The sequence below is a fragment of the Daldinia childiae genome (genome assembly GCF_008694065.1).
Source record: "Daldinia childiae strain JS-1345 chromosome Unknown Scaffold2, whole genome shotgun sequence".
NCBI lineage: Eukaryota > Fungi > Ascomycota > Sordariomycetes > Xylariales > Hypoxylaceae > Daldinia > Daldinia childiae.
This window is the reverse complement of record NW_022984643.1, coordinates 529800-555121: the sequence shown is the minus strand read 5'-3', so window position 1 is coordinate 555121 and position 25322 is coordinate 529800. Positions and strand designations below refer to the sequence as shown.

General features: G+C 45.4%; 7 protein-coding genes across 7 annotated transcripts; 5 read left to right on the top strand and 2 right to left on the bottom strand.

Moving 5' to 3' along the window:
• Nucleotides 1–77: 77 nt before the first annotated feature.
• On the top strand, nt 78–939 carry GL218_01074 (putative phosphatase SPAC5H10.03; the record flags this gene model as incomplete). The annotated part of the gene is made up of 3 exons (XM_033577522.1): nt 78–132; nt 198–407; nt 476–939. 3 exons carry the CDS (start codon nt 78–80, stop codon nt 937–939), a joined length of 729 nt encoding a protein of 242 aa, XP_033437825.1.
• Nucleotides 940–2017: 1078 nt separating this feature from the next.
• GL218_01073 (Mannan endo-1,6-alpha-mannosidase DCW1) lies at nt 2018–3729 on the top strand (the record flags this gene model as incomplete). Its single annotated transcript, XM_033577521.1, has 5 exons — nt 2018–2105; nt 2204–2324; nt 2379–2737; nt 2845–3086; nt 3175–3729. 5 exons carry the CDS (start codon nt 2018–2020, stop codon nt 3727–3729), a joined length of 1365 nt encoding a protein of 454 aa, XP_033437820.1.
• Nucleotides 3730–4304: 575 nt separating this feature from the next.
• Nucleotides 4305–5000, bottom strand: GL218_01072 (uncharacterized protein; the record flags this gene model as incomplete). The annotated part of the gene is made up of 1 exon (XM_033577520.1): nt 4305–5000. One exon carries the CDS (start codon nt 4998–5000, stop codon nt 4305–4307), a length of 696 nt encoding a protein of 231 aa, XP_033437819.1.
• A 1352-nt stretch (nt 5001–6352) lies between these two features.
• GL218_01071 (uncharacterized protein) lies at nt 6353–7408 on the top strand (the record flags this gene model as incomplete). The annotated part of the gene is made up of 1 exon (XM_033577519.1): nt 6353–7408. One exon carries the CDS (start codon nt 6353–6355, stop codon nt 7406–7408), a length of 1056 nt encoding a protein of 351 aa, XP_033437822.1.
• Nucleotides 7409–8966: 1558 nt separating this feature from the next.
• GL218_01070 (uncharacterized protein) lies at nt 8967–9680 on the top strand (the record flags this gene model as incomplete). The annotated part of the gene is made up of 1 exon (XM_033577518.1): nt 8967–9680. The coding sequence occupies one exon, from the start codon at nt 8967–8969 to the stop codon at nt 9678–9680; it is 714 nt and encodes a 237-aa protein (XP_033437821.1).
• Nucleotides 9681–10178: 498 nt separating this feature from the next.
• On the bottom strand, nt 10179–12064 carry GL218_01069 (Beta-galactosidase; the record flags this gene model as incomplete). The annotated part of the gene is made up of 6 exons (XM_033577517.1): nt 10179–10338; nt 10407–11249; nt 11306–11468; nt 11525–11594; nt 11678–11757; nt 11812–12064. The coding sequence occupies 6 exons, from the start codon at nt 12062–12064 to the stop codon at nt 10179–10181; spliced, it is 1569 nt and encodes a 522-aa protein (XP_033438932.1).
• Nucleotides 12065–18000: 5936 nt separating this feature from the next.
• GL218_01068 (DNA-directed RNA polymerase II subunit RPB2) lies at nt 18001–21887 on the top strand (the record flags this gene model as incomplete). Its single annotated transcript, XM_033577516.1, has 3 exons — nt 18001–20385; nt 20443–21671; nt 21725–21887. 3 exons carry the CDS (start codon nt 18001–18003, stop codon nt 21885–21887), a joined length of 3777 nt encoding a protein of 1258 aa, XP_033438933.1.
• Nucleotides 21888–25322: the final 3435 nt, after the last annotated feature.

Here is a 25322-nt window from a genome sequence, read left to right as displayed (position 1 = left end):
TACAAAAAATCAGACACGATATAGATCTCACCTAAATTTAAATACACATCATAAACCAACCTTTTATCTCATTTAGAATGCCTCCAACACTCATACTAGTTCGTCACGCTCAGGCTCGCCATAATGCAGAAAGTTAGTTTGTTACGATGCGATTTTGGGCTGTGCGCTTTCAAGGTGTTGATTCTGACTTCACCTAGAAAACTTTACAATACCTGATCCAGACTTGACTGAGGAAGGACATGGGCAATGTGTAGACCTACGAAAGAGTCTCATAGAAAACTCACTAGCTCAGCAAGCCGAGCTCATTGTGGTCTCTCCCTTGCGCAGGACGATGCAGACAGCATTACGATCCATCGACTGGCTTATTGAGAAGGGTGTCAAGATAGAAGCTGATGCGGATTGGCAAGGTATAATTCCAAAAGTTCTCTCATCAGAACCGCCCATCGAGCAGACCCATTCTAAGCCGTTTCAATAGAAAATTCAAACCATGGATGCGACACCGGAAGTCCCATCGATAAGCTCGTAGAAGAGTTCCCTACGGTCGACTTCTCAAAGGTCGACCCGGTCTTCCCAGATAAGACGTCGCCAGTAGGTAGTCGCTATCACTTCACGAAAGCAGCTCTTTTGGCACGTGCTCAAGCAGCCCTGAAGAAGCTATATGAACGTCCGGAAAAGGTAATCATCGTCGTCTCTCATTCAGCCTTCTTGCGACTCGCAGTCTCCGGCTATTGGTACTTTAACGCCGACTATCGTATTTTCGACTTTGCGCCTGTGAACAATCCGGAAGACACATATCGACTCGAGCAGCATGAGTCTACCAGAGGGAAAGGCGGAGGGCTCGGCCGGAGCTGGATCGACCCCATAGTACTAGGTTCGGAGCTGCCGGGAGAAGATCCGGATGTTAAAGACAACGGAAGCGGGAACGGCCGGGGATATTGAAGACGGCTTTTTAGATATCGGTTCCGGATAGGATAAGACCCATGGCCAATATATAATTACATATGTCAAATGTTCCCTGCAGTACGGTTTCAGGTTTCAGGATAACCGCGTATAGTAGATTAAAGCGAGAAAGCTCATACAACATCTATTTTTTTTCACCTTACTCTGACGCTACTTAAGCGTCTACATAGTAAATGGTGATTCTGGCTAATAAACCAGACCGAAATGAAGAATCGAGGCTGTGCTAGTGGTCTCCATCTAATGACCCCATCCTAACTTGAGGACCATCCCCATTCGTACCGATGAAACAGGGCGTTTTGTTATTTATTCATCCTACAAGTTGGAAGATACAAGTTACAGCTGATTTTTACATAATCGTCCAGACAGTTGACAGGCATGTTTCCGGTTGATACTGCACAGCCTCAGGTACTACGATAGCGCTTCAACTTGATTGGATTACATTCCCTACGTTATACGAGATCCGTTGTATATACTCGACATACCATTGGATGCTCAAAACGTCAGCCATACTACGGTAGTACGTACATACATAGTAAGTCACTTATCTTATTACAGATCAGCGCGCTGAGTTGTGTGAGTTGGATGCTAATAATGGGCTTCCAGATCCGCCAAGTCCCGAAACATCCATACGGGGGGACCCCAACATATCCTTATGTAGACCACATTTCGCTAATAAGGCTGTTCGTTGTTGGTAGACCGTTATTTTATTTTCTCTATTAACACCGAGGCGCAGTCAGTCTTTGCTGTTGGTAAACCATAGTTAACAACCACCACCATAATTCATAATCCAGTAGATTTCAACTTTTATTAGGTAGTTCTTGGCGACCACACGTACGGATCTGACCAGAAAGGACATAGGACAATTCTTATTAAGGGCAAAGCTATCCGAGTTTTTTGCTGTTCGACTTGCAATACGACCGTAGTACGTGCTTACATGTATAATGACATTCGTATTTTCGACCTTACTCGTCTGAATTTCTTCCATCAACAATTGCGCTTCACGATTCACGAGGACTGTCGATAATTCAATAGCGTCGCGCGACTCCAAGTCGCAAACATGTTATCCGTTGCTCGCCGCCTTCAAATATTATGCCTTGCTCCGGCAGTCGTATTAGGAGCGCTTGAAGTTGATCTGAATTCAAAAGGTAAGCATTTTTGATCTCTTCTCTTACCAGCGCAAGATTCTCCCCAAGACTCCCTGGCGCCGCCCACGAGAAATTCTTAATACTCAATATACTCTTAGAATCTATCAGAAATGCCGCGAAACAGGTCGCCTTTGACTTGATGACCTACTATGATGGCAACGAAACAGGTCACGTACCAGGTATCTTGCCGGGACCGCCGCCGGACGGAGACTACTACTGGTTCGATGCCTTCTTTCGCGCTGAGGGGCAATTTTACTAACGGTGAGGAATCAGGTGGCAAGGAGGCGCGCTTTGGGGTGCGATGATAGACTACTGGCATTACACAGGTGACGATACGTACAACGATGTCACGTTCCAGGCAATGCAGTTCCAGGTTGGCGAAAACGAGGATTACGCGCCCCGGAATTGGTCGCTTTCACTCGGTAATGACGATCAGTCCTTCTGGGGCATGTCAGCGATGCTAGCGGCTGAAAACAAGTTCCGGGACCCTCCTAAGGACAAGCCGCAATGGATTGCCCTCGCTCAGGCTGTTTTTAACGACCAGTCCGCACCGGATCACTACGATGGCATCTGCGGTGGTGGCATGAGGTGGCAGATCGCCCCTACTAACAAGGGTTATGATTATAAAAACAGTGAGAAATCCCTATACCTAACAAAGAGAAAAAGGCATCAGCAATGGGAAGATGAGAAAAGAGGAGAACGGAATACGAAATAAAAACCGGCTAACATGAACCGATAGCTATTGCCAACGGTTGCTTCTTTAACATAGCATCTCGTCTCGCTCGATACTACAGCAACGAAACCTACGCGGAGTGGGCGATCAAAACGTTCGACTGGATTTATGACATTGGGTACATTGACAAAGACTGGAATGTATTCGATGGCGGCCATGTGCAGTACAACTGTACGGATATCAACCGCCAGCAATATTCGTATAACGCCGCTATCTTATTGTCGGGAGCGGGTTACATGTACGAATATGTAAGCAACCTCTCATATTCATATATCCCAAGGCATCCTAGAAAGGAACTGGGTAGAAAGAAGACTTAGGCAGCTAACTAGCCCGCAGACTAATGGTAGTAAATTATGGGAGGACCGGATCAGCGGACTTCTGGATGGGATGGAGCGTATATTCTTCGTAAACGGCACATTGTACGAGCCAAGTTGCGAGGCTGGTTTATGTACCTCGGACATGTTGAGTTACAAGGGATACGTACACCGATGGTTGGCCGTAACGACGTTAACAGCACCCTTCACCCGCGAACGCATCATGAAGCTGCTCCGCTCATCCGCCGAACACGCCGTCAAGCAATGTACCGGCGGTGCCAATGGTCGCCAGTGTGGTTTCCACTGGACAACCGGCGTCTACGACGGCCAGACCGGCGCAGGCCAGCAGATGAACGTTCTCGGCGCGCTTACGAGCTTACTCGTCGAGGACGCGAATCCGCCCGTTACTAACAGCACGGGCGGCACCAGTATCGGCAATCCCAATGCTGGAAATCCCAAGTCTTCGCTGGTTCAGGAGACCCCTGTAACTACGGGGGATAAGGCCGGCGCGGGGATATTGACTGCGTTCTTGCTTGGTACTACTATTACCGGTGTCCTGTTTATGGCACTGGATTGAACGTATTTTTGTTCGTTTCTTTTTGATTTTAGGGGCGTTTTATGTATCAATCTCATATTTTATTCAGCAAATTTTGTTCTTATATATATACAAGAATCCCTTAAAAAGTTACACTTCGGTCAAGGTATACGTTTGCATTCGACTAACCTACCTAGGTATGTCTTTTACATCAAGTATGTACACTAGCATCTCGAGAGTTAACTAGGGCATAAATACTACATTGAAACCTTTATCCTAGGTGTAGGGGTTGTCTACACTAGCTCTTGTGATGCTTGGCCGGGTTCAGCATTTTGATCAATGCGCTTAAGTCCGATACGTAATACAGATGTGAGTAGCAAAAACTATAGGTGCCGAAATTCTGAGGGAGAAAGACGACTGAGGATGGTATGTTAATAATATTCTTGATGTGCTCTACATCAGTCCTTCGACAAGAATTTCACAAAAATCACTCATCTCCAAAAAGCTTTCAGTTTGTTGCTGATAGGCATCTATTAATATTTATGATTCAATACAAGCATTACATCCAACTGAACTCATTCAGTCCAATAGTGACTGTCCTCAATTAAGACCATTACTCATAGCATTGCCATACCCGCCACCAAGCCAACTGCCACGCGCATAGCACCCTTCACAGCTGCGGTCGGCATAGCCGCCGCCTCGGAGACACTGCTTGTGCCAGAAGTGCTGGCAGGCTCAGCTCCTTGAGAACTTCCTCCGGTTGAGCCTCCAGTTGATGCAGAAGACTCGCCGTTCGAGGCAACACCTGTGCTGGTTTCCAATGTCGCAGTTGGTGCTGGAGTGATGGTAGCAACAGATGTTACACCGGTTGTTGCGCTAGTAATAAAAGCTGAGCCTACTGCTGAGGTGGCTGTCGAACCAGAGGATTCCTCAGAAGATTCGCTAGAAGATTCACCGGACGCCGAGCTGGAGCTAGGCGCGGACGTGGGCGTAGAGGCCGAAGTAGAGGCCGGGGTAGAGGTCTCAGTTGAAGTAGGAGTCGCAGAGGCACCGAAACCCGGCAGAAAGCTAGGCGAATAGGTGGCGGTTCCTTGGTAGCCATCACAGCCCGGAACGGTTGTCTTGGGTGGTGCACGCCCACCTCCACAGTCGAGGAACTCGCAGATCTCGCCGGTATCTGGGACGTACCAGATTAAGCTGGCACCACCATATCTTACGGTTGCGGACGATACGCAGCCGCCTATGTCGGTCTTGGCGACGGCCTGTCCCGCAAGTAATGCGGCCAGGAGGACCGTGGGGGTTTTCGCGTACATGGCGTTTAAGACGGAGGAAGATATACGACAAGAGTAAATTGCCAAGAGGTAGGATTAATTCAGACTTGGAGATGATGTGCAGTATATAAGGTCAGTATGTAGGAACGAATGGACGGCAGCCCTTTTATTTAGGGTTGCCACGAAAGGAAAGATTTGCACTTTGTAAGAAAAGAGGCAAAAAAGAAAAAGGAGAAGAGAATTGAAACAGCAAAAATATGTTGTCATTTCCTTTTAGCGCACGGCACGGTCCTTCGCCGCATAACTTATCTAATTTACTAGTTAGGCAGCTGTCGAACTAGAGCTGTTCTTGGATAGGGATTTAGGCAGCTATCCAATGGGAAGCCTGGTAAAGTTTCAATTCAGGGGAAATTTCAACTCATTGAAGAGTAAATATAGAATATTGGTATGACTTTAGTTATTATATAAGACAATTCCGAATTAATTGATAATAGAGATCTTGTCTCTCTAAGTAGAAAAGGGGTAGTGTATAAGCCTCCGTGTAACAACAGTCAATACCTTATTACTTATAACTAGACTAGATTATAGATTGTCATTTCTATTCAACTCTATAAGGTAACATCAGAATAACATTATAACATGTCAATACTATAAGTAACATACACCGAGTTCATAAACGGTGTATAAAGTGTCCCTCTGATAAATCAAGTACCTAAGGTATTATTATGGGTATGGCTACATCATAATAAATTGTTCTTCATCTTGACTTAGTTTAGGCAGATTAGATCGGTAACTATTGCCACTGAACTACACTACGGTGACATATCTTAGGTATATAAACCCCCTAAGCAGGTTGGAAACCACCGATAAATAAACCGATAGGTAATGATTTATCAATTATTATTTCCAACCGAGCAAGAGTGCAAATTCAATTATAAATCAAACTCTAGACCCTGCTCTAGATCCCCAAAATAGACCAATCAAATATTTCCTACCCGTTAGCACATCACGACATCACTACTCCAAGCAATAAAATGCGCATCATCGAGATTGAATAATTCTCCAAATGCCAAATTCAACTTCACAGGCTAGGGAAATTTAGAGCCCGTAGTTATTTCATGGTTGCGACCATAGTCTTGATATGTTAAATCGCCGGACCACTGAGAAAGCATAGAAGAATGGCCCAGATACTAGCTATTATAAATAATTCATCTCAACTAAATTATAAATTATCATTCTTCAATAGAGTCGCGTTCATACTTCTTTCTCATATCCTCTCATCATATAGACGTCTACGGTCTTAACTAAACTTACACATATCTTCTACATAGTCTTACTTTCCAAGATAATAGCAATACTAAAGACTAGAAAGCACAACTAATCCAAGCCTCAAGATGGCGCCAGGAAAGAAAGTTCTTATTGTCGGACCAGGCTTCATCGGCTGGGCCGTTCTTGATCTATTAGCAAAGGAGAACTATGAAATCACGGGGTATGTCAGGAGGAAAGAACACGCAGATCAGATCAAGGCCTCTGGTGCTACGGATACGGTGCTTGGTGACCTAAACGACAAGGCATTGATTACGAAACACGCGTTATCCCATGACATTGTGATTCACACAGCCACCGCAGACCATCTCCCAAGTGTGGAAGCTATCTTAGAAGCCGTCCAGCAGCGAGCTGAAAAGGGGCTGAGCACAATTTATATCCACACTTCTGGAACGTCCTTGATAGATGACGGGGCGGCAGGGGCCTACAAGGGAGACAAGGTGTACCATGATAACATCGTGTCCGAGATCGACTCCGTTCCTGACAATGCGCCTCATCGACAAATAGACCTTGCTATTGTCAGGGCCCAAAAGAAGCTAAGGGAGAAAGCCAAGATCGCCATCATGATCCCACCCACTATCTACGGTTACAACCCGCACCACGGTCGGCTTTCAATCCAAATCCCGGTACTCACCCGGTACGCTCTTAAGCACGGATATGCGGGATACGTAGGCGCTGGTCTTGCCGTCGAGAGCAACATCCACGTGAACGACTTGGCGAGAGGATATGTCACGTTACTACACCACCTAGAGTCCACACCGGCTGACAGCCCCGACATCCTTGAAAATCCTTACTACTTCTGCGAAACGACAGGAGACAACGAACCGAGCTGGAAGGACATCGCCTCGCTCATCGGAACGCAACTCCACAAGGCCGGTCTGATCCCTAACTCGGAGCCACGCACGATCCCGCCAGAGAACTACGGTGACCTATTCTTAGACTTCACGTCCGCTGTTATCGGCCTTAATAGCCGCAGCCGAGCTGTGCGGTTGCGCGAGTTGGGGTGGAAGCCTGTAGAGAAGAGCTTGAGCGAGAGTTACATACAGGACGAGCTGGCGGTGATTTTGAAGGAGGATGTGGATCACAAGGCTTTTGATGGATACCACGGGGTGGTTGCTAGTTGAAGATATCAGACTTAAATTACTGATATAAGTTTATTGCCTTGTTGGTACCCTATTGTGGGCATTTTCTCGTTATGTGTGTAATGTGTATAGTTTGGCTGGGATTGTAATATGTAACAAACTGCCAGCTGAGTCCCAACCACATTGACAGTAAATATGTTAGAGATGCACCATTATTTATTAACTTAATCTAGCAAGCCATGATCCCGCTGTTTCCAAATACTGACCATATAAGGGGGACGTTCTGGGTAGTATCATTTTGATTACTTAGATATTGTAGGAATAGCTTGACTATAGTGCTTGTGACAGATTTGTATCAAACCCGTAACCATTCAGAATAACTACCAAACTAGAAGCCAATCTGGATATGACATATTTTATAGGTAGAGATGTCTTTAGGTACCTAAGGTATATAATCCAAGTTCACTTCCATTTAGTAATGCCCTTCCATTTCAAATCAAGCCTCCTTTCTATACTCCTAACTTCTTATGAAGTCGTAACCATTCACGCATATTAGGTACCTCCTAAGGTACCTTTATTATGATTGGCATGACTATGGCAAATTTTATTTCTATCTCAACGAAATGGAACAATTCGTTGTCTAGGTGTATATATACACGTACCTACTCAAATAATGGGCTTCACTTACCCGAATCTAGCTATGTACTAAGGTTCGTAACAGAAAAAATACCGTGTACGCAGGTACTTAGGTGACGAATAATATATATCACCCCGTTACAACAACACAGTCACGAATTTTACCTCTAATATCCTGACTCACTACTATAATATTCTTCCAGAGTTTTATAAATAATCAAGGTATGTTCATGCAACTCGTCTTATCCGCTTTCGAGACAGAGCCTCTTGCCCAATCCAAAAAGTCGTTTAACCCAAGTGTATCCAGTCCCAAGTCACAATTCTGAACACCTTCACATTTTATGATAGTCCACGTTATAGCTTATTCAACATGCCGAAGTTAATCAACTCTGTATCTTACGAACTAGTCCTGGCCAAAGAAAAGAACGAAGATCTTCAAAGACAAATCCAAAAGCTGAATGATGAAGTCTTTCAGCTCAAGGTCTATATTAGAAGAAATAACCTTCCGTTACCCAAAGCGAAGCGCCCAATAGCCCCACAACCAACCATTGAGAAGGGGTTTCTTAAGGCAACAAAAGCTTCGCGCGGTCGGAGTATTCAAACACCTACGCAAGAGAGATCGACATGTACCGAGAGCGTGGTAGTTTGGGACAGTGGAAAATATACCAAGTACCCATATACCGAATACCGACACGGATACCGATACATGGACGGGAACTTGGTGAAGGTCGATAGTGCCTGGGAGAAGCCTCGTTACTTGGAGTGTACTATATCGTCGTGTGACAAGAGGAAAGGGCTGGGCCCATGGGTACAAGCTTTATGGGAACGCAAGAGAGAGGCTAAGGAGCAAACGGACTCCCTCGACCGGGGCAACGGAAATAATAGTGGTTATGAAGAACCAGGTATGACGACAAGAGAGTATCCGCCCGTGAACGAAGAAGAGCTCGATAAACATGAATCCGCCATGGAACAGCTCCGGAAAAGATCGGAAGTTAGGCGAGAAAGCCCAAGCCATCTTCAACATGTCCCGATGAGAAGCGGGTGTGTATACGATCTCCTAAAGCGAAGTTTACGTCTTGCTCAGGAGATATTTTTCCACGGCGTCCATAAATACCTTCCTTTCTATGCCGATAAACTGGAGTGTCCGCAAGAAGTACAGTTCGGGCGCGTTGAGATCGACAAGTTCTTTAACTATTGGTGCGGTTTTAATACACTGGATATACTAGGGACATCGCATGATTTAACACGCCTCAAGTACCAGATCGAGGGGGTTACTGTACTGCGCAATACCGTGTGCCATTATAGCTACAGCGAAGCTTCTATGGACCTCGAGAGCCATGACAGGCTCATAAAAGCCGTACAACGCCTGGCTATTTTCTTCGTAGACGAACGAAGAGCCATTCAAGCGCGGGTACTACGAGATAAGCTCATCGCGCACGCAGATCAGGGTCTAGTTCAGCTTGAAGACATGCTGCTTCTTGCTGAGCTACCGGGAGCTCGGCCTTGGCAACCGCATCACGTACGCAAATTCCGACGTATTGTTGCAAACATTGACTTTGAGAATGACTACAAAAGCGTACCCTTTGTAGTTCTGCGTGCGGCACAGGACTGGAATTTACGGCGTCCAACTCCCATACGGCAATGGCCACCCGAGAAGATTGCTGATCAACTTATCTGAGTCCCCGGAACCAAGGTAGTTTCAATGATATCAATTTATCAACTGCGGAGCGTCGTACTATCTTGGTTAGGTTAAAACGAACACTGTCATAAGGAACGCCTAAATATAAACTTCAGGTTAAAAGCAATTTCATGGATTTATTAGTTATGTAGTATGAGTATGTCTAGGTAAATAATTGCCAGTCTACCTAGATACGATCGTTGGTACTTTATGTAATAAGACATAAGAGTCTACATGAATTTTTATAGCATTCCGTCTATATATTATATGAAGAGTCACTCTATATGAATATGAAACTTGAATCAAGGGGTAAGAAATAGGCATAACAATCCCAGGGTAGGGCGACCGGTATCATTACAATATATATCTCAATGTGGGATATCAAATATTATATTATATAAATAGGTATTACTCATACAGTCATCAACTCTTTATAAATGAAGTATATCTGCACCGAGAGGTATATAAGAGATTAAATGGGTATGTCAGTATTTATACTCATAGCGCCATCCTCTTCTTCGAGGCCTTGCCGCCTCGGGCCGCCGCGGCATCGTAGAGAGCCTGGATATCGGCTTGCCACTGATTCTTGTCGAGACGGAGAACACGACGATCATAAGTGAGGAAGCCGTTGACTTCTCCTTCAACATCGGTGGTTTGACTGCATCAGCGTTAGTTGTGGCTCATGATATGAAAAGGTACCTATAAATAAAAAGGGGTTAAACTTACGTCCACACGGCAGCCGAGCATGCGTACTTCTCGATCTGGTCGCGCAGCTCACTTAGTAGGAGATGGCCACGGTAGTTATACGCGTCGAGATCCAGGTCGATCTCGTAGGTCTGGTTGATGCTGTTGACAGCGGCTTCTACCTTCCACAGGTGCTCTTCGGAGACATTGTGGCCAATTCCTCCAAATTCACCTTGGATGGCAATGCGCTGGTGGTCGTAAGGTGTGGACTCGATGGAGGAGAAAGGAGTACCACACTGCGGGTTTGCGTAGTGGTGGTTGTCGTGCCAGTCGCCGGCGCCGTGGTCATGCCACCCAGTCGTAGCGTCAACAAACCTTGTAGGGTCAAGCGCCTTGACGCGGTCTGTGAGGTTGAACTCTGGGTAGTAGTCTGTGATCTGACCCCATCCCTCGTTATAGATGACCCAAGTGTAAATGCTGGGGTAGTTTTTGTGCTGCTGGATGAGAATGTCTAGCTGGCGTTCCCAGTCAGCCTGTTCCTCTGCATCTGGTGTTCGAAGAGGCATAGACGGCATGTCTTGGATGAGCAACAGTCCGAGTTCATCGCAAGCTCGGTAGAAGAGAGCGTTCTCTACTTTGATGTGCTTTCGCAGCATGTTGAGACCCAAATCCTTCAGGACCTGAAGGTCGTAAACCATAGCTTCTCGGTTGGGCGGTGTGTAAATACCATCGGGCCAGAAACCTTGGTCGAGCGTGCCGAACTGGAATATGAATTCGCCATTAATAAGCGGGCGCTTAACTCCGTCAATTTCGCCGACAGAGAAAGTTCGGAAGCCTGTGTATGAGTTTACAGTATCCTGCCCTAGCTTAACGGTAACATTGTAACTATATGAATTATTAGACTTTTTTGATAAATTGGTTAAAGGGGAGGTTAGACGTACAGAGTTGGCGAGTCCGGAGACCATAGGCTAGGGGAGTCCACAATGAAGTCAAAAGCCTGGTTAGCAACACCCTTTGCTGAAGCTACCTCCTTTCCTTTGCTATCGATGACGGAGACGGTAACTTGATCAGAACTCGCGTGAGCAGTTCCAACAGTCACGTTAACTATATAAATGACATGTTAGTACGAGTTGCGAAGCGCGTCTCCTATATAAACCGACCTTGTCCGGACATGTCAGCAATGATATCCAGCTGGTTGATGTATGTCTCTGGGACCGACTCAAACCATACCTATTGGAATCAGCGTTAGTGCCGTATACTCTAACTCAAAGAATATCCGTAAAAACGGATTCCATATATAGATGATTACTTACGCTCTGCCAGATACCCGTGCAAGGTGTATAGAAAATGTGCGAAGGAGTACGAGTCTGCTTTCCAACAGGATTCATGTAACCTATAGAAATATTAATGAGTCATGATATCAAACAGAGAAATGATAATTGCTTACCTTCATGATCCGTAGGGTCAAATACGAAGACGTGTAGGGTGTTAGTGCCATGAGGGGTAAGAAACTTGGTGATGTCGAAGTTGAAATGCCAGTAGCCTCCCCTATGAGTGCCGACTATGTCACCGTTGACATAGACAGTCGCCTCGTGGTCCACAGCTTCGAAATTCAGCAAGACTCGACGACCCTTTTGGGCGAATGCGTGAGGAACGTCGAACTCGGTCGAATACCAAGAATACGTCTGGTTCTGTTGCATAACGCCTGAGAGAGCACTTTCGATACATGATGGTACGAGAATGTCCTGTTGAAAGCTGTTATCAGCCGGCACAACTTCGCCTTGGTAGGCTCCCTGCTTCCACTTCCAGATGCCGTTCAAGCTCTTCCAGTCAGACCGTTGAAGCTGAGGGCGCGGATATTCCGGCCAAGGATCTGTTCCAACAGAGTAGGTCCAATCAGTATCAAGCGGAGGAGTCTATAAAGTGTAAGCTCTCGGTTTTGTTAACTAGGACAATTGGCTGGGACGCCCTGACCTGGACTTTATATCCCAATGCTAGGTTGCCCAGCACTGGGATTAGAGTTAAGAGGTTTATAAACGAGTTGGAATGCATCGTGTTTACTTTCCCTCAGTAGACTGATATCTTTGTGAGAGGGTAAAGTAGGCCGCTAGGTGCAGAGCGGTTCAAGAACTCGGTCGGGTCGAAGAAGAATCTTGCGAGACTGGAGAAAGGCTCGACTCGTCATGATGGAGCAGTCTGGCAGGCTGGCCGTTGTTTAAATAAACTTCTGAAATGGTACATGATGTGAACGGGAAAGCTTCACGTCAAAGCTATGCCCAAGCTATGGTAGGGATTCTCCGCAATTCCAGACTGGAATGTTTGCTCACCTTCCTAATATTGACCACGGCTAGCCTTTAGCGGCTTGGATATAGGTACATAGAACATAGAACTACTATGTACTTGACCCATAGTCGATGTACGATGAACAAAAGACATGGTGGCAAAACTAGAGCCGTCACCGCTAAGTCAGGAAAGCTTGGTACTCGTTCATCTGGCCTGTTAGCTGCAAAGCATGCTTGGCTTTTAGTCTTAGCATAGGGAGGATATGCGGCAGCTGATTTTATGAGGCTGTGTACATTATATTGTTATTGGACGATCTTATAGAGATTCACTAGACCTGGGGGGGGGGTTCAAAGTCTGTGACCAGCGGCTCCATTGGAACCAAGACTGTCAGAACAGGATCGGAATCCAAACGTGATATTCGGGATTTCATATCCCCATGCTTCTTTTCTCAGGTATTACGTATGCAATATATATGTTAGGTACATTAGGTAGTCTTATATGCATTGCCAAGGTAACGAATCCTCATCGGATAACCATATACATATTGAGAATGAGTATGACTTGATATTTGCTTGACATTGGCTTGACATAGGCCAAGCCAATTGCGTACTCGGGAAAAGTAAAAGCGAGGAGTAGTGGGGAAATATTAGATAGTTAGGGTTATACACGCATTCAATATAATTAAGAAAAAGGCTAATGCTAATGCAGTACGTCTATGGTGATGTAGTCTTTAGTCAAGGTATATAGAATGTAGAGTCCGTTGGAGAAGAAAAAGTACATAGACGTTAAACAAATAAAATAAAATAAAATAAAATAGACCAGGCTTCGGTAACACCCCCGGACTGCCGGGTCTCGAAAAGAGAAGGACTAGCGTGGCAGTAGCGTGGACAAGTCAGAAATGATATCAACAACGGCACAGGGACCGAAGAATAAGACGGAATAAAGGACTTAAAGGTCACGAGAACACCGCGAGATTAAAAAGGACCGAATCCGATGTGCATTAGCTCTTCCCGGCGTGTCCCGCTCTTCGCTTGTATAATGCTATTACTGTTGCCTTAAGCCTGCAATATAGATTTTGTAGTATAAGGCTGCGAAATAGAAGATGATGGTCAGCAACTTTGATGACCGGTATGATTCGGAAGTGAGGAATCTCGGCACTTGAGTCTAGATTCATCAATAATAAAAGAAGGTTTAAACAGAGATCCCTTGCGTCCGGATTCTTATAATGTGACTACTTAGTCTAACTTGGCAGAATAATGACCCTTAGAAAATATCAGGTCATTCATGGATCCTGGCAAACAAGAAAAAAAACGCGAGATGTGAATTAGAAAATCATCACGACCGAAGTGGGTCAAATTCTGTAGGATTTAAATGTTTAATTATTTACCCCGACTTTTTTTATAGCGTGGTTTGTACATACATCAGGTACACCAAGCAAAATAGGTGCCGCAAATGTGGGGAGAAACCAGGGGTAAGAACCAGTTAAATCATAAAGAAGTTGGGGAAGTTCACATAAGGCGGGAGCTTATAAGTGACACGGCTTACATGGACGGAACTTAAAATTTACTATGTACATGTAGTAAACAGAAGGAACCGGGTAAGAACCGGTCAGGACCTCGGCAGGAATCGGTAGGCCTAGGTAATTACTGCTTACATTTGGGTCTAACATCGGAAGTAACTTATGTTGCATATACTTTATGCCAAGCGAGAGATTGACGATTAGCAATCGACGATGGGGGGATATCTTTGGATAACAATTACCTATCTTGGTTAATGTCAGTCCTTTCTATGCGGGGCCCCAACTTTTACTTTCTATCACCGCATAGGATTGTTACATGAAATACATAAAATACATGAAATACGTGAAATATATGAGAAAGAATAATATATGTTAGGAATGTATTTCTAACCAATTTCTACCCAAGCGTACGGTATCAATAAAGAGATTAGCTTGTCAATTAGCAAACCACGATCTAGAAATATCTTTACTGCACGTGGCTAGGTGGTAAAACATTTTTATGGTAGATCTCTATATACAACTTTCCAAACCACCGGGAGTACGAATACCTCATTGTACTACTTTATCTTATCATACATACGTAGCTATTAAGGGGTTCCTCAATTAAATAGCCACTTTAACTGGATGGAATGTATACGTCCAGGATGTAAATATTTACGCCACACACCCAAGCACCTAAGGTATCGCGGTTTAAATACGTGACGTTTTAAAGCAGTGATCTTGAGGTATGCTAATATAAGTTGTAGAATATAGCAAACTACCTAGAATAGTGCTAGAAATAAAAAATAAATAAAAATTCTCCATGCTGCCTACAATACATAAGGTACGTATATACTACCACCTATGTAGACCAAAGGTAACGTGGGGGAGATTGTTCCTCATCATAACCTTCTCCGCACTTGATGGGGCCGAGCTCAACTAACGCCAAGCTAGCAAATGCTTGTTCTCGATTAACATCCGCTCCCCCAAAACCACAAATATCCCAAGGGAATTTAATCAGTTCTATATACAATTTCTCGCTTCTTGCCTTTTTTCTTCGATGACCCCCTTTAAGCTTTCCAAATATCAGTACGAACGGACCGCTTCATGTACTCACAACCCTAATAACACAGTATTAATTCCCATATTCCTCCCGCACGTAGAGCCAACAAGAATGACAAAACAAGAATCTTAGTGACTTGGCAGTCCCACTCAGGTACCTATGACTGTGATGGTATCATTTCGTGAGGGGAAGAGGAAATTCCACACGCAAGCATCAATAATAGATGTAAGGGCTGGCTGTCGGCGTCCATCCCTGCTCATTGGAGCGGTGTCTCGTGGGAACGTGGAAATTTCGATGCTAGCTGACAGGTACCTACTTAACCTAGCTAATCTAGTGCAATGCTTGTTACTATTTAGCACGACCAGGGTATGCCATGCCCTTTTGCGGTAGACAAAGCTCACGAGATTTAATATGCCTGTATTTTGCTTTGATATATTTACCAACATGGCTGTTGATACATGACACATCGTTGGTGGCGTACAGTTGGATCAAGTAGAACGACAATACGTGGTACCATATGTAGTTTTACGGCAACTCATTAAATATCAAATCTTACTAGCATGTCTGGCCCATATACATACCTCGGGGAGCCACTAACGTATCCTAAATAGGGGTCCTACTTATAAATCCTACTACATAATCCGTGCAAGCAGCTCATAGGAATCTTAACTTTACACAGCACGTTGGATAGCAATACTATACATAAATCTAAAGGCTTACGATCCTGACGGTATCATATTTCTAATAGCTTAGGTGATCAAGATTATTACTTATAATAGTATGAGCTACATCTGCTTTAGGCCAAGATGAGCACAAGCTAGTGAATATTCTGGCTTTGTGGTCGAGTATGTAGTCGAGTACCGTTTTGTCGTAAGCCGTAATGCTTTACCCGGCATAAGCAATGCATTGATATTGACTCTCATCCTCATGGGATGTTTTCAGAAATGCTTTACACCATAAATTATAATTAACTAGGAATACAGCAGTAGTAGATAGATTATAGATAGGCATTCTGGCTTCCTCTATATTGGCATGTGGCGTTTACTACCCCTATTTCACGACCTCCACCAGTAAAGAGCCTCAGAGATGATCGTCAGGGTCTAGAATCTTCTTGCATTGTAGGGCTGAGGTCTAAACTCATTGGTGAATGCTGTTTTCACCTTCCAGCTATGGAACTGACTTCACATATCGTTTTCTTGGCATGCACAACACTCCGGCTATTCAACCGGCAATTATATATGTTTATCTGTTACCTTTTTCTTTGATGGAATATTTCCTATCTTCATACGTTTATTTTATTTAAGAAGTGAAAGGCCCCTCAGCTTGGTAATCAGGTATATAGATTTCACTTGCTCGAGCTAGGTACACTGGTTTTCCTTATATTCAAAAGTTAGAGACTATGCCCGAATTTTAATCCATATCCATATCCATATTATACTATATAGATTCCTCGAGAATAATAAGCCATAGGCAAACTATTAAAATATTGTCGTTCTAATACCTTGATAAGTACATTAATACGCTAAACAAGTCAGAGGATTTGGGTTATACTTTCCCTCTGTACTCTTAGACGCAACCATACGTGTATATATAATAGCATTAAAGCTTCCTAGTCTAATACACCATGTTATATTTAGCCAATACATGCATCATTGAAAGATTTCATAACCCCTTTTCTGTTCCGAAGAACAGAGTTCAGAGAAGCCACTAAGTATTATCATACTCACGCTTTGTGATTTAATAAAGACACTCCCTTTAGTGACTAAAGGCGTATAAACAGTGCAATCAACAATGTTCAAAATTTAAACCAGAGTCATTCATGTTGAGTGACTCAACCTTAAGTGTAGTTTACTAGATTGAACGTGGTAAAGACTTCCTATCAACATTTCGGGACCCCAACCCATGCAATGCGTGCTCTGTAATCTCAAGTAGCATTAATCCTATCACAATAATACCACACAATCTAAAACAGCATGAAGATTGAAATATACAAATAAGATAATAATTGTAGATTCTTAATTAATTATGGAATCAATTGATAAAGAAAGAAGGCATTCAAGCTTTGGCTAAGAAGCCCTCGGTCCCTTATCGATACTCTATTTTATTATCAAGGTTATGGTATCGATAGCTGTAACAGGTATGTGAGCTGTGTGAAGAAGGCTGTCACTTAAATAAAAGACCCACTAATATTGTTCTAGGCTAGTCCACTTTCGCCACTCAGGGCGCGTTATTGTAGGTGGAATCTTTCTTCTGCTTGGTCAGCCTCAAAGCTTTGAGAGTTATCCTCAAACAAAAAAACATCATCTACTTCTCTCCATCGCAATTTACCCCCGAACTTGGCAAAACATCAGGTTTTGTCGGTGCAGAAGGATTGTGGTGGGTTTCTCATACTTTCTCATCCTTTCTAATGCGATTAATATTATCCTAACATATAGAATGTACCGCTAACCTATCACGTCGAACCAGCGTGGTCGGAAAGCAACACGCGCACTTTTTGCCTTCGCCTTTTTGTTTTCGCCCTCGATATCTACCAAAGCTGCTTTTCGGCATCTGCTATTTTGCAAGTGCCTTCCTTCTATCATCTTCTAGCAGGATTCCTGGTATCTTGGATCCTGCGTATCTCTATAATCAAATTTACACATTCATTTTTAACTTTTGATATCCTCACCTCCTAATCACAAAGCTCTTTGATGATTGCGGTCTGCCACGCGCAAGGCTGTCCCTGCCAACCGAACGTCGCACTCAACCTCAATTGCAATACCGACATATCCGAATAGAGCTAGATTTGCATCATGGCGGACTACGATGAAGGCTACGAGTACGAGGAGGAGTATAGCGATGATAACACCATTACTCCAGAAGACTGCTGGACTGTTATTGGCTCTTACTTCAAGAGGAAGGGTTTAGTTTCCCAACAGATTGACTCTTTCAACGACTTCCAAGAAACTACCATTCAAGAATTGATCGAAGAGTACTCGCAGATCAGCGTCGATGAGCCCAGTCCCAATTCCAATGATGCCCGAACCGTCGCACTCCGTCGATATGACCTCAAACTTGGGCATGTGACCATTGCCCGTCCCGTCGCCATGGAGAGCGACAACACCTCGGGTCCTCTCCTCCCTTATGAATGTCGCGATCGAAATATGACGTATGCAGCACCGATCTATGTGAAAGTAGATAGTAAAGTTACCGTCTGTATCGAACAAGACATTCCCCTCCACGAGATGGACGAGGAGCAGCAGGCCGAGGCGCACAGTACTGGGAAGCACCCGACTCGCTTGATTTGGGAGGAAGACACCAACGTATTAGACTCCGAGGGCGGCCAAAGCAAGACTAGTGATCAAGTTTTTATCGGCAAGCTCCCGATCATGGTGAAGTCCAAGGCATGCCATCTGAGCGGCGAGACTGAAGATGATCTATTCATGTTGAACGAGTGCCCATACGACCAAGGTGGTTATTTTATTATCAACGGAAGCGAGAAGGTCCTCATCGCACAGGAACGGTCCGCTGCGAATATTGTTCAGGTCTTCAAGAAGGCTCAGCCGAGTCCGTTTTCTTACACGGCCGAGATCCGAAGTGCGCTCGAGAAAGGCTCGCGGCTTATTTCGTCTCTTATGCTAAAGCTGTATACTAAGGGTGACGCCTCCAGAGGAGGATATGGCGAGACTATCCACACTACTCTCCCATTCGTGAGGGCCGACCTACCGATCGCCATTGTCTTTAGAGCTCTAGGTGTCGTCAGTGACGAGGAGATTTTAAACCACATTTGCTACGACCGTAATGACAGCCAGATGCTTGAGAAGCTACGCCCTTGCATCGAAGAAGCATTTTGCATTCAAGACCGCGAAGTGGCGTTAGACTACATTGGAAAGCGTGGAAGGCAGTCCCACAACGTAGCGCGTGATCGTCGTGTTAGAGCTGCTAAGGACATTCTGCAGAAAGAGATGCTCCCGCATATCTCCCAAACCGAAGGTTGCGAAACGAGAAAGGCCTTTTTCCTAGGCTATATGGTTCACAAGCTCCTCCAATGTGCTCTCGGTCGACGTGACACCGACGATCGCGATCACTTTGGTAAGAAACGCCTTGACCTTGCAGGCCCTCTCCTTGCGAAGCTATTCCGGAATATTGTTCGACGGTTAGTCCAGGAGATCACAAATCACCTCAGACGTTGTATCGATTCAGGCAGGCGTTTCCAGATTGAGCTCGCCGCCAAGCCTGCTATTGTAACCAACGGGCTGAAGTACTCTCTCGCCACAGGCAACTGGGGTGACCAGAAGAAGGCGATGAGCTCCACAGCTGGTGTATCGCAAGTTCTGAACCGATACACGTTCGCCTCGACTCTTTCTCATTTAAGGCGCACGAACACGCCTATCGGAAGAGACGGGAAACTCGCGAAGCCTCGACAACTTCACAATACCCATTGGGGCCTGGTCTGTCCGGCTGAAACGCCCGAAGGCCAAGCTTGTGGTTTGGTGAAGAATTTGTCGCTTATGTGCTCTATCAGCGTGGGTACGTCAACAGATCCTATCGTAGACTATATGATTACTAGGAATATGGAAGTCTTGGAGGAATATGAACCGATGAGATACCCCAATGCCACCAAGATCTTTCTTAACGGATCTTGGATCGGTGTGCACCAGGATCCCAAGTCTCTAGTTAGAGACGTTCAGCAACTTCGTCGGGCCAACCAGATCCCCTCTGAAGTATCGCTGGTTCGCGACATCCGTGATCGCGAGTTCAAAATCTTCTCGGATGCTGGTCGTGTCATGCGGCCCTTATTTGTTGTGCAGCAAGAGGATAATCCCGAGGCTGGTACTACGAAGGGCTCGCTAGCTATCAATAAGGAGATGATCGGGAGGCTGGAGGCGGATGTCGATGTAGACCCTGAAAGCGAGGGGTACTTTGGCTGGCAGGGTCTGGTCAACGAGGGTGTTATCGAGTACCTCGATGCCGAAGAAGAAGAAACGGCTATGATTTGCATGACCCCTGAAGATTTGGAAACCTACCGGATGAGCAAGCTCGGATACGATGTGTCCCAGGATAATGGAGATGAGATTAATAAGCGGCTCAAAACTAAGGTGAATCCTACAACGCACATGTATACGCATTGTGAGATTCATCCTAGCATGCTCCTGGGTATCTGCGCGAGCATTATTCCCTTCCCGGACCACAATCAGGTATGTTATGCGCTCAGCCCCTAACCCCTTTGTCATATTGCTAACTTTTCCACGTAGTCTCCCAGAAACACTTACCAGTCGGCTATGGGTAAGCAAGCCATGGGATTTTATCTTACCAACTACAACCGCCGTATGGATACTATGGCGAATATTCTCTACTACCCCCAGAAGCCGTTAGGTACGACTCGTTCTATGGAATTTTTAAAGTTCCGAGAACTTCCAGCCGGTCAGAATGCCATTGTGGCTATTGCCTGTTACTCGGGATACAACCAGGAAGATTCTGTAATCATGAACCAGAGCAGTATAGATCGAGGCCTCTTCCGAAGTCTCTTCTTCCGATCGTACAGCGACTGCGAAAAACGGGTGGGTATCAACACAGTGGAGACGTTTGAAAAACCATTCCGGGCGGACACGCTACGTCTCAAGCAAGGCACATATGACAAACTCGACGATGATGGTATCGTCGCTCCTGGTGTCCGTGTCTTGGGAGAGGACATCATCATCGGAAAGACGTCACCAATCAATCCGGATAACGAGGAGATGGGCCAGCGCACCAAGGTACATGTCAAGCGTGATGCATCTACGCCTCTTCGTAGTACCGAGACCGGTATTATTGATTCCGTCATCCTCACTACGAACCCCGACGGTTTACGCTATGTTAAAGTGCGAGTTCGAACCACTAAGATTCCTCAAATCGGAGATAAGTTCGCTTCTCGTCACGGACAGAAAGGAACTATCGGTGTCACGTTCCGCCAGGAAGACATGCCCTTTACCCGCGAAGGCATCGTCCCCGATATCATCATTAACCCCCACGCCATCCCCTCGCGAATGACCATTGCTCACTTAATCGAGTGTCTGCTTAGTAAAGTCTCCACCCTTAAGGGAATGGAGGGAGACGCTACGCCGTTTACCGATGTCACTGTTGATTCAGTGTCGAGCCTTTTACGCGATCACGGGTACCAATCTCGCGGCTTCGAGATTATGTATCATGGTCACACAGGACGCAAGCTCCGAGCCCAAGTCTTCTTCGGTCCCACGTACTACCAGCGTCTCAGACATATGGTAGACGACAAGATCCACGCGCGTGCGCGTGGTCCCGTGCAGATAATGACCCGACAACCCGTCGAAGGTCGTGCTAGGGATGGAGGTCTCCGTTTCGGAGAAATGGAACGTGACTGTATGATAGCTCACGGTGCCGCCTCTTTCCTCAAGGAGCGTCTGTTCGAGGTTTCAGACGCCTTCAGAGTCCACGTCTGTGAGATTTGTGGTCTGATGACTCCTATTGCGTAAGTCCCCATTCTAGATTTCGTCTCATCAAATACTAACATTGATTTCATAGTATATTAAGCAAGGGTTCATTTGAGTGCCGCCCATGCAAGAACAAGACCAAGATTGCACAGGTTCACATCCCGTACGCGGCCAAGCTCCTCTTCCAAGAGCTTCAGGCTATGAATATCGGGACCCGCCTGTTCACCGACCGTTCTGGCGCTAGCATCCGTTAAAGATGACTAGTGGCTTCGTGAAGCCTGCTAGGGCCAGGTAATAGGGGAGGGGAGAGTCTCGGTAAGATGGCGGATGACATAGGGTCAGTTTTCTGCCCGAATATAAAATGCATGGGGCCGGCGTTGTCTATTTCCTCGGTGTATTCGACCGAAATTCATAAGTGAAGATGGCAGTTCTAGGTTTGCACATGGGCGTCAAGGGTTGCGAGATCAATGTTTTTACGATCAGAGGTCCGAAACTATTAATCTATGCAGCTGAGGAGGGGCTAGTAGGAAACGTACTTGTACCGTTATGAATTCGAGAATGAGTTATTTAGCATGACAAGATTGAGTTAATACCCGCCTTCTCCTGTGCCGCGAACCGTCAGAGTTTAAGTGCATGTGGTTGTTACTAGAGTTCGACGTTGCTTCTATTAGCGAAATTGTTTACTCATAATAATAGCGATAATATATAGATTTATAAGTCAAATACGTTATTTATCTTGATGCTCTAGCGAGGTGAGACTCATGAATAAATCATATCACCATGTAGAAACATATGCCTGCTCTTCAAACTGTACGAGCGGTAAAGATAATGATCAAGGCGGTATCCTCTTCACATGTGAAATCAATCCAATCTTAATTATATAATGTAAAATAATACTAATAGTATGCCGGATAGAACCGAATATCTTCCTGGGCACTGCCGCTTTCGTATAGTATATCAGAAAATATATTATAAATACTACAACTCATGTCCTAGATCGGGTTTATGGCTATTAGTATTATATGTACATGACTTCGATAATCGTTGACGTAAGAGTCTTAGGAAGTTTGAGTCAAGATTACAGTAACCAGTGAGAATGAGAGTTCGAATGCGAGGACATCTTCACTGTGGCGCCATAAACTATTAATTTAAATAATTGCTAATCCTCGGGTAGGTGCTTAAATATATCAAAGGAGTAACGAGTAATTTATATATGTACTATTCTTTATATAAAATACATCTATAATGCAAGTATTCTTCGTACGATCAGACTATATCGCTTTATTAATTTTCGTTCTGAGCTTCATATTGCTATTAAGAGAAGACATAATGCAGCGAACTAAATATAAGACACACAATATAGCTTAGGTTATCCCTTACCCATAGACACAGACATAGACTCAGTCAGCCAGCCAGCCACAATCCCGAAAATTCGGACGACAAAAGCCAGTGGCTCATAAACTAACTAATCACCGACAGCCAGCACCAAAATGGTCAAATTCCTAAGATGTCTATCTCCCCTGCATGACATACCAACTAACTTTATGGAGAAAACCTGAGGCTGAGGAAAGAATGCCATTATACCCATCCTGTCAAGCTACGGCGGACAAGCCTGTTGGCCTTCTCATCTCATCGCCCCCCTTTTGATCGGACGAATGAAATCTCTCAAATCTAAGACACGCGTTCGGGTATTTGTCCGTCTATAACTCCAGTCTTGGGACAATATACGGTCTAGACACCTAGGTATATAGGCGGGCGTCCAGTAGGAAGGTCTAGAGGCGTTGCCGCGTAATTCAGGGCTGACATTTATATTTGCTTTTTTCTTTCTTTTTTAACCCGCCCTGATCTACTGAGAATGGGGGAGGGGGGAGGCTTATGTATGTGTCTCTGTGTCTACCTAATATCGACGGGGGAGCCGCACCTAGGTTTCTTTTCTTCTTTTTTTTTTCTTCTAACGTAACGTATTTGTTTACAAACATTCCCAACTAGATGATACACATAATACAGTATAGAGCATATCATATGCATACCTAGGTATCGTGGTCAGTAGTAACACGACTCATGAACCTGCCCCTAAAAGTGAAAATGGAGTAGAACGGCGCAAACTATAAGAGCTTCAAACTCCACAGTTTCTCATCACAGTTCCCACAATCCTCAAACGACATCTTTCTAAATTGCCTCTATCCTGCTTGGTAGGTGGGCGTGTCCCAACCCCAACCGTGCTGTGATGGATGCATCCTTCGACCCTCGGAACCAGACATTTTTCATCGTCGGTAGTTCTAACATCAACGCCAGCGATCCTTCCCCTTCAATCGCCATTTCTCTACCTATCATCAACGCACAACGCGTCCGGCTTGCTAGCACGTCTATCAATTATGGCGTACAACTCGGTCTCTGTTTTTTGTCTTTATTAACGTCACTCCTACTTCTTCCTACCGCCAAGCTCCGACGTCCAGTACACTTATCACAGGTCCTATGTCTGGTCGTCTCAGTTACTCGGCTCATCCTACTGGTGCTGTACTTCCCCGGCCCGCTGACCGAATACTACGTGGCCTGGACCCGTGATGCCTCCATTTTACCGCCTGAGGCGTATTATATATCGACGGCTTCTAGTGCATTAAGCGTGTTGCAACTTGCTCTAGTTGAATCGTCTCTCATGCTCCAAAGCCGCGTCTTAGTTCGGACCTGGGGCGTGTACTCCGCGTCCCCATCTCTCCGTACTTCTGTCCCCGTCGCTAACCCTTCATTCAATCCTACGACCACTGCTAGAATCGGTAAATGCTGGTGGCGCCCTCCAGTTCTCTTTCTGGCTGTGACCTTGGCCGCGGCCGCCGTCGCGCTTAGAGCTGTCTGGGTAGCGCACTACACGCAAGATCTTAAGGGACATACACTCCCTGTGCCTCTCGACGATGTGGGCAAGGCCTCTACGGTGATCAGCGCGATGTCGGTATTTTATTTCTGCGGCGTTTTCTTTACGCATCTAGCACTGCACCTCGCGGCCACGAGGCGTGTGCTTCGGGGCAAGGGACGCAAATTGTCGATTGCCCTGTCTTTGAAAGGAGGTGGGAGCAGTGGGAGGGGATTGAGCTCGCTTGAGATTTTGGCTGTTGGGAATGGTATTCTTATGTTGGCGCCTTGTAAGTTGAGAGAAATTCTTATTTCACTTCTGCTGGCTGGTCTGGTCTATTGGAGGGAGGAGAGAAGGGAACCAAACTAATATAATAATAATAGGTCTCTTCGCCGGGCTCGATATAGCAGCCGGACCAGGAAACACACACGTTCTCCCCTTCGACGCTGGATCCTGGGTACAAACCCTCGTAGCCGCTGGTCTACCACTCATCAGCATTGCCGCCTTCTACCGGGGCTCCGACTCAGTCGGTTCAAGCTTTCGACGGTCAAGCCGAGGGAGTAGAGGGAACTTGAATAGGAGAAAAAGCCACCGCCCATCTTCTCCTTTTTTTGCCACCGGCAACGGTAAACTCTCTTTTGCTCTACCTCCCTCTCTTTTTAGCCAGCAATCTCGTACCCTTTCCAAAACCGATGGGGACTCGGAAACTTTAGATAGTAGTATGCGTTGGAGCCCAAGGATACCTATGGGCGGCGGGAACGTTGATGATTTGGAGGCAGGGAATGGAATAACAGGACCTACGGATCATGAAGAGATACAAGAAGGAAGCTCGAGTGCCCAA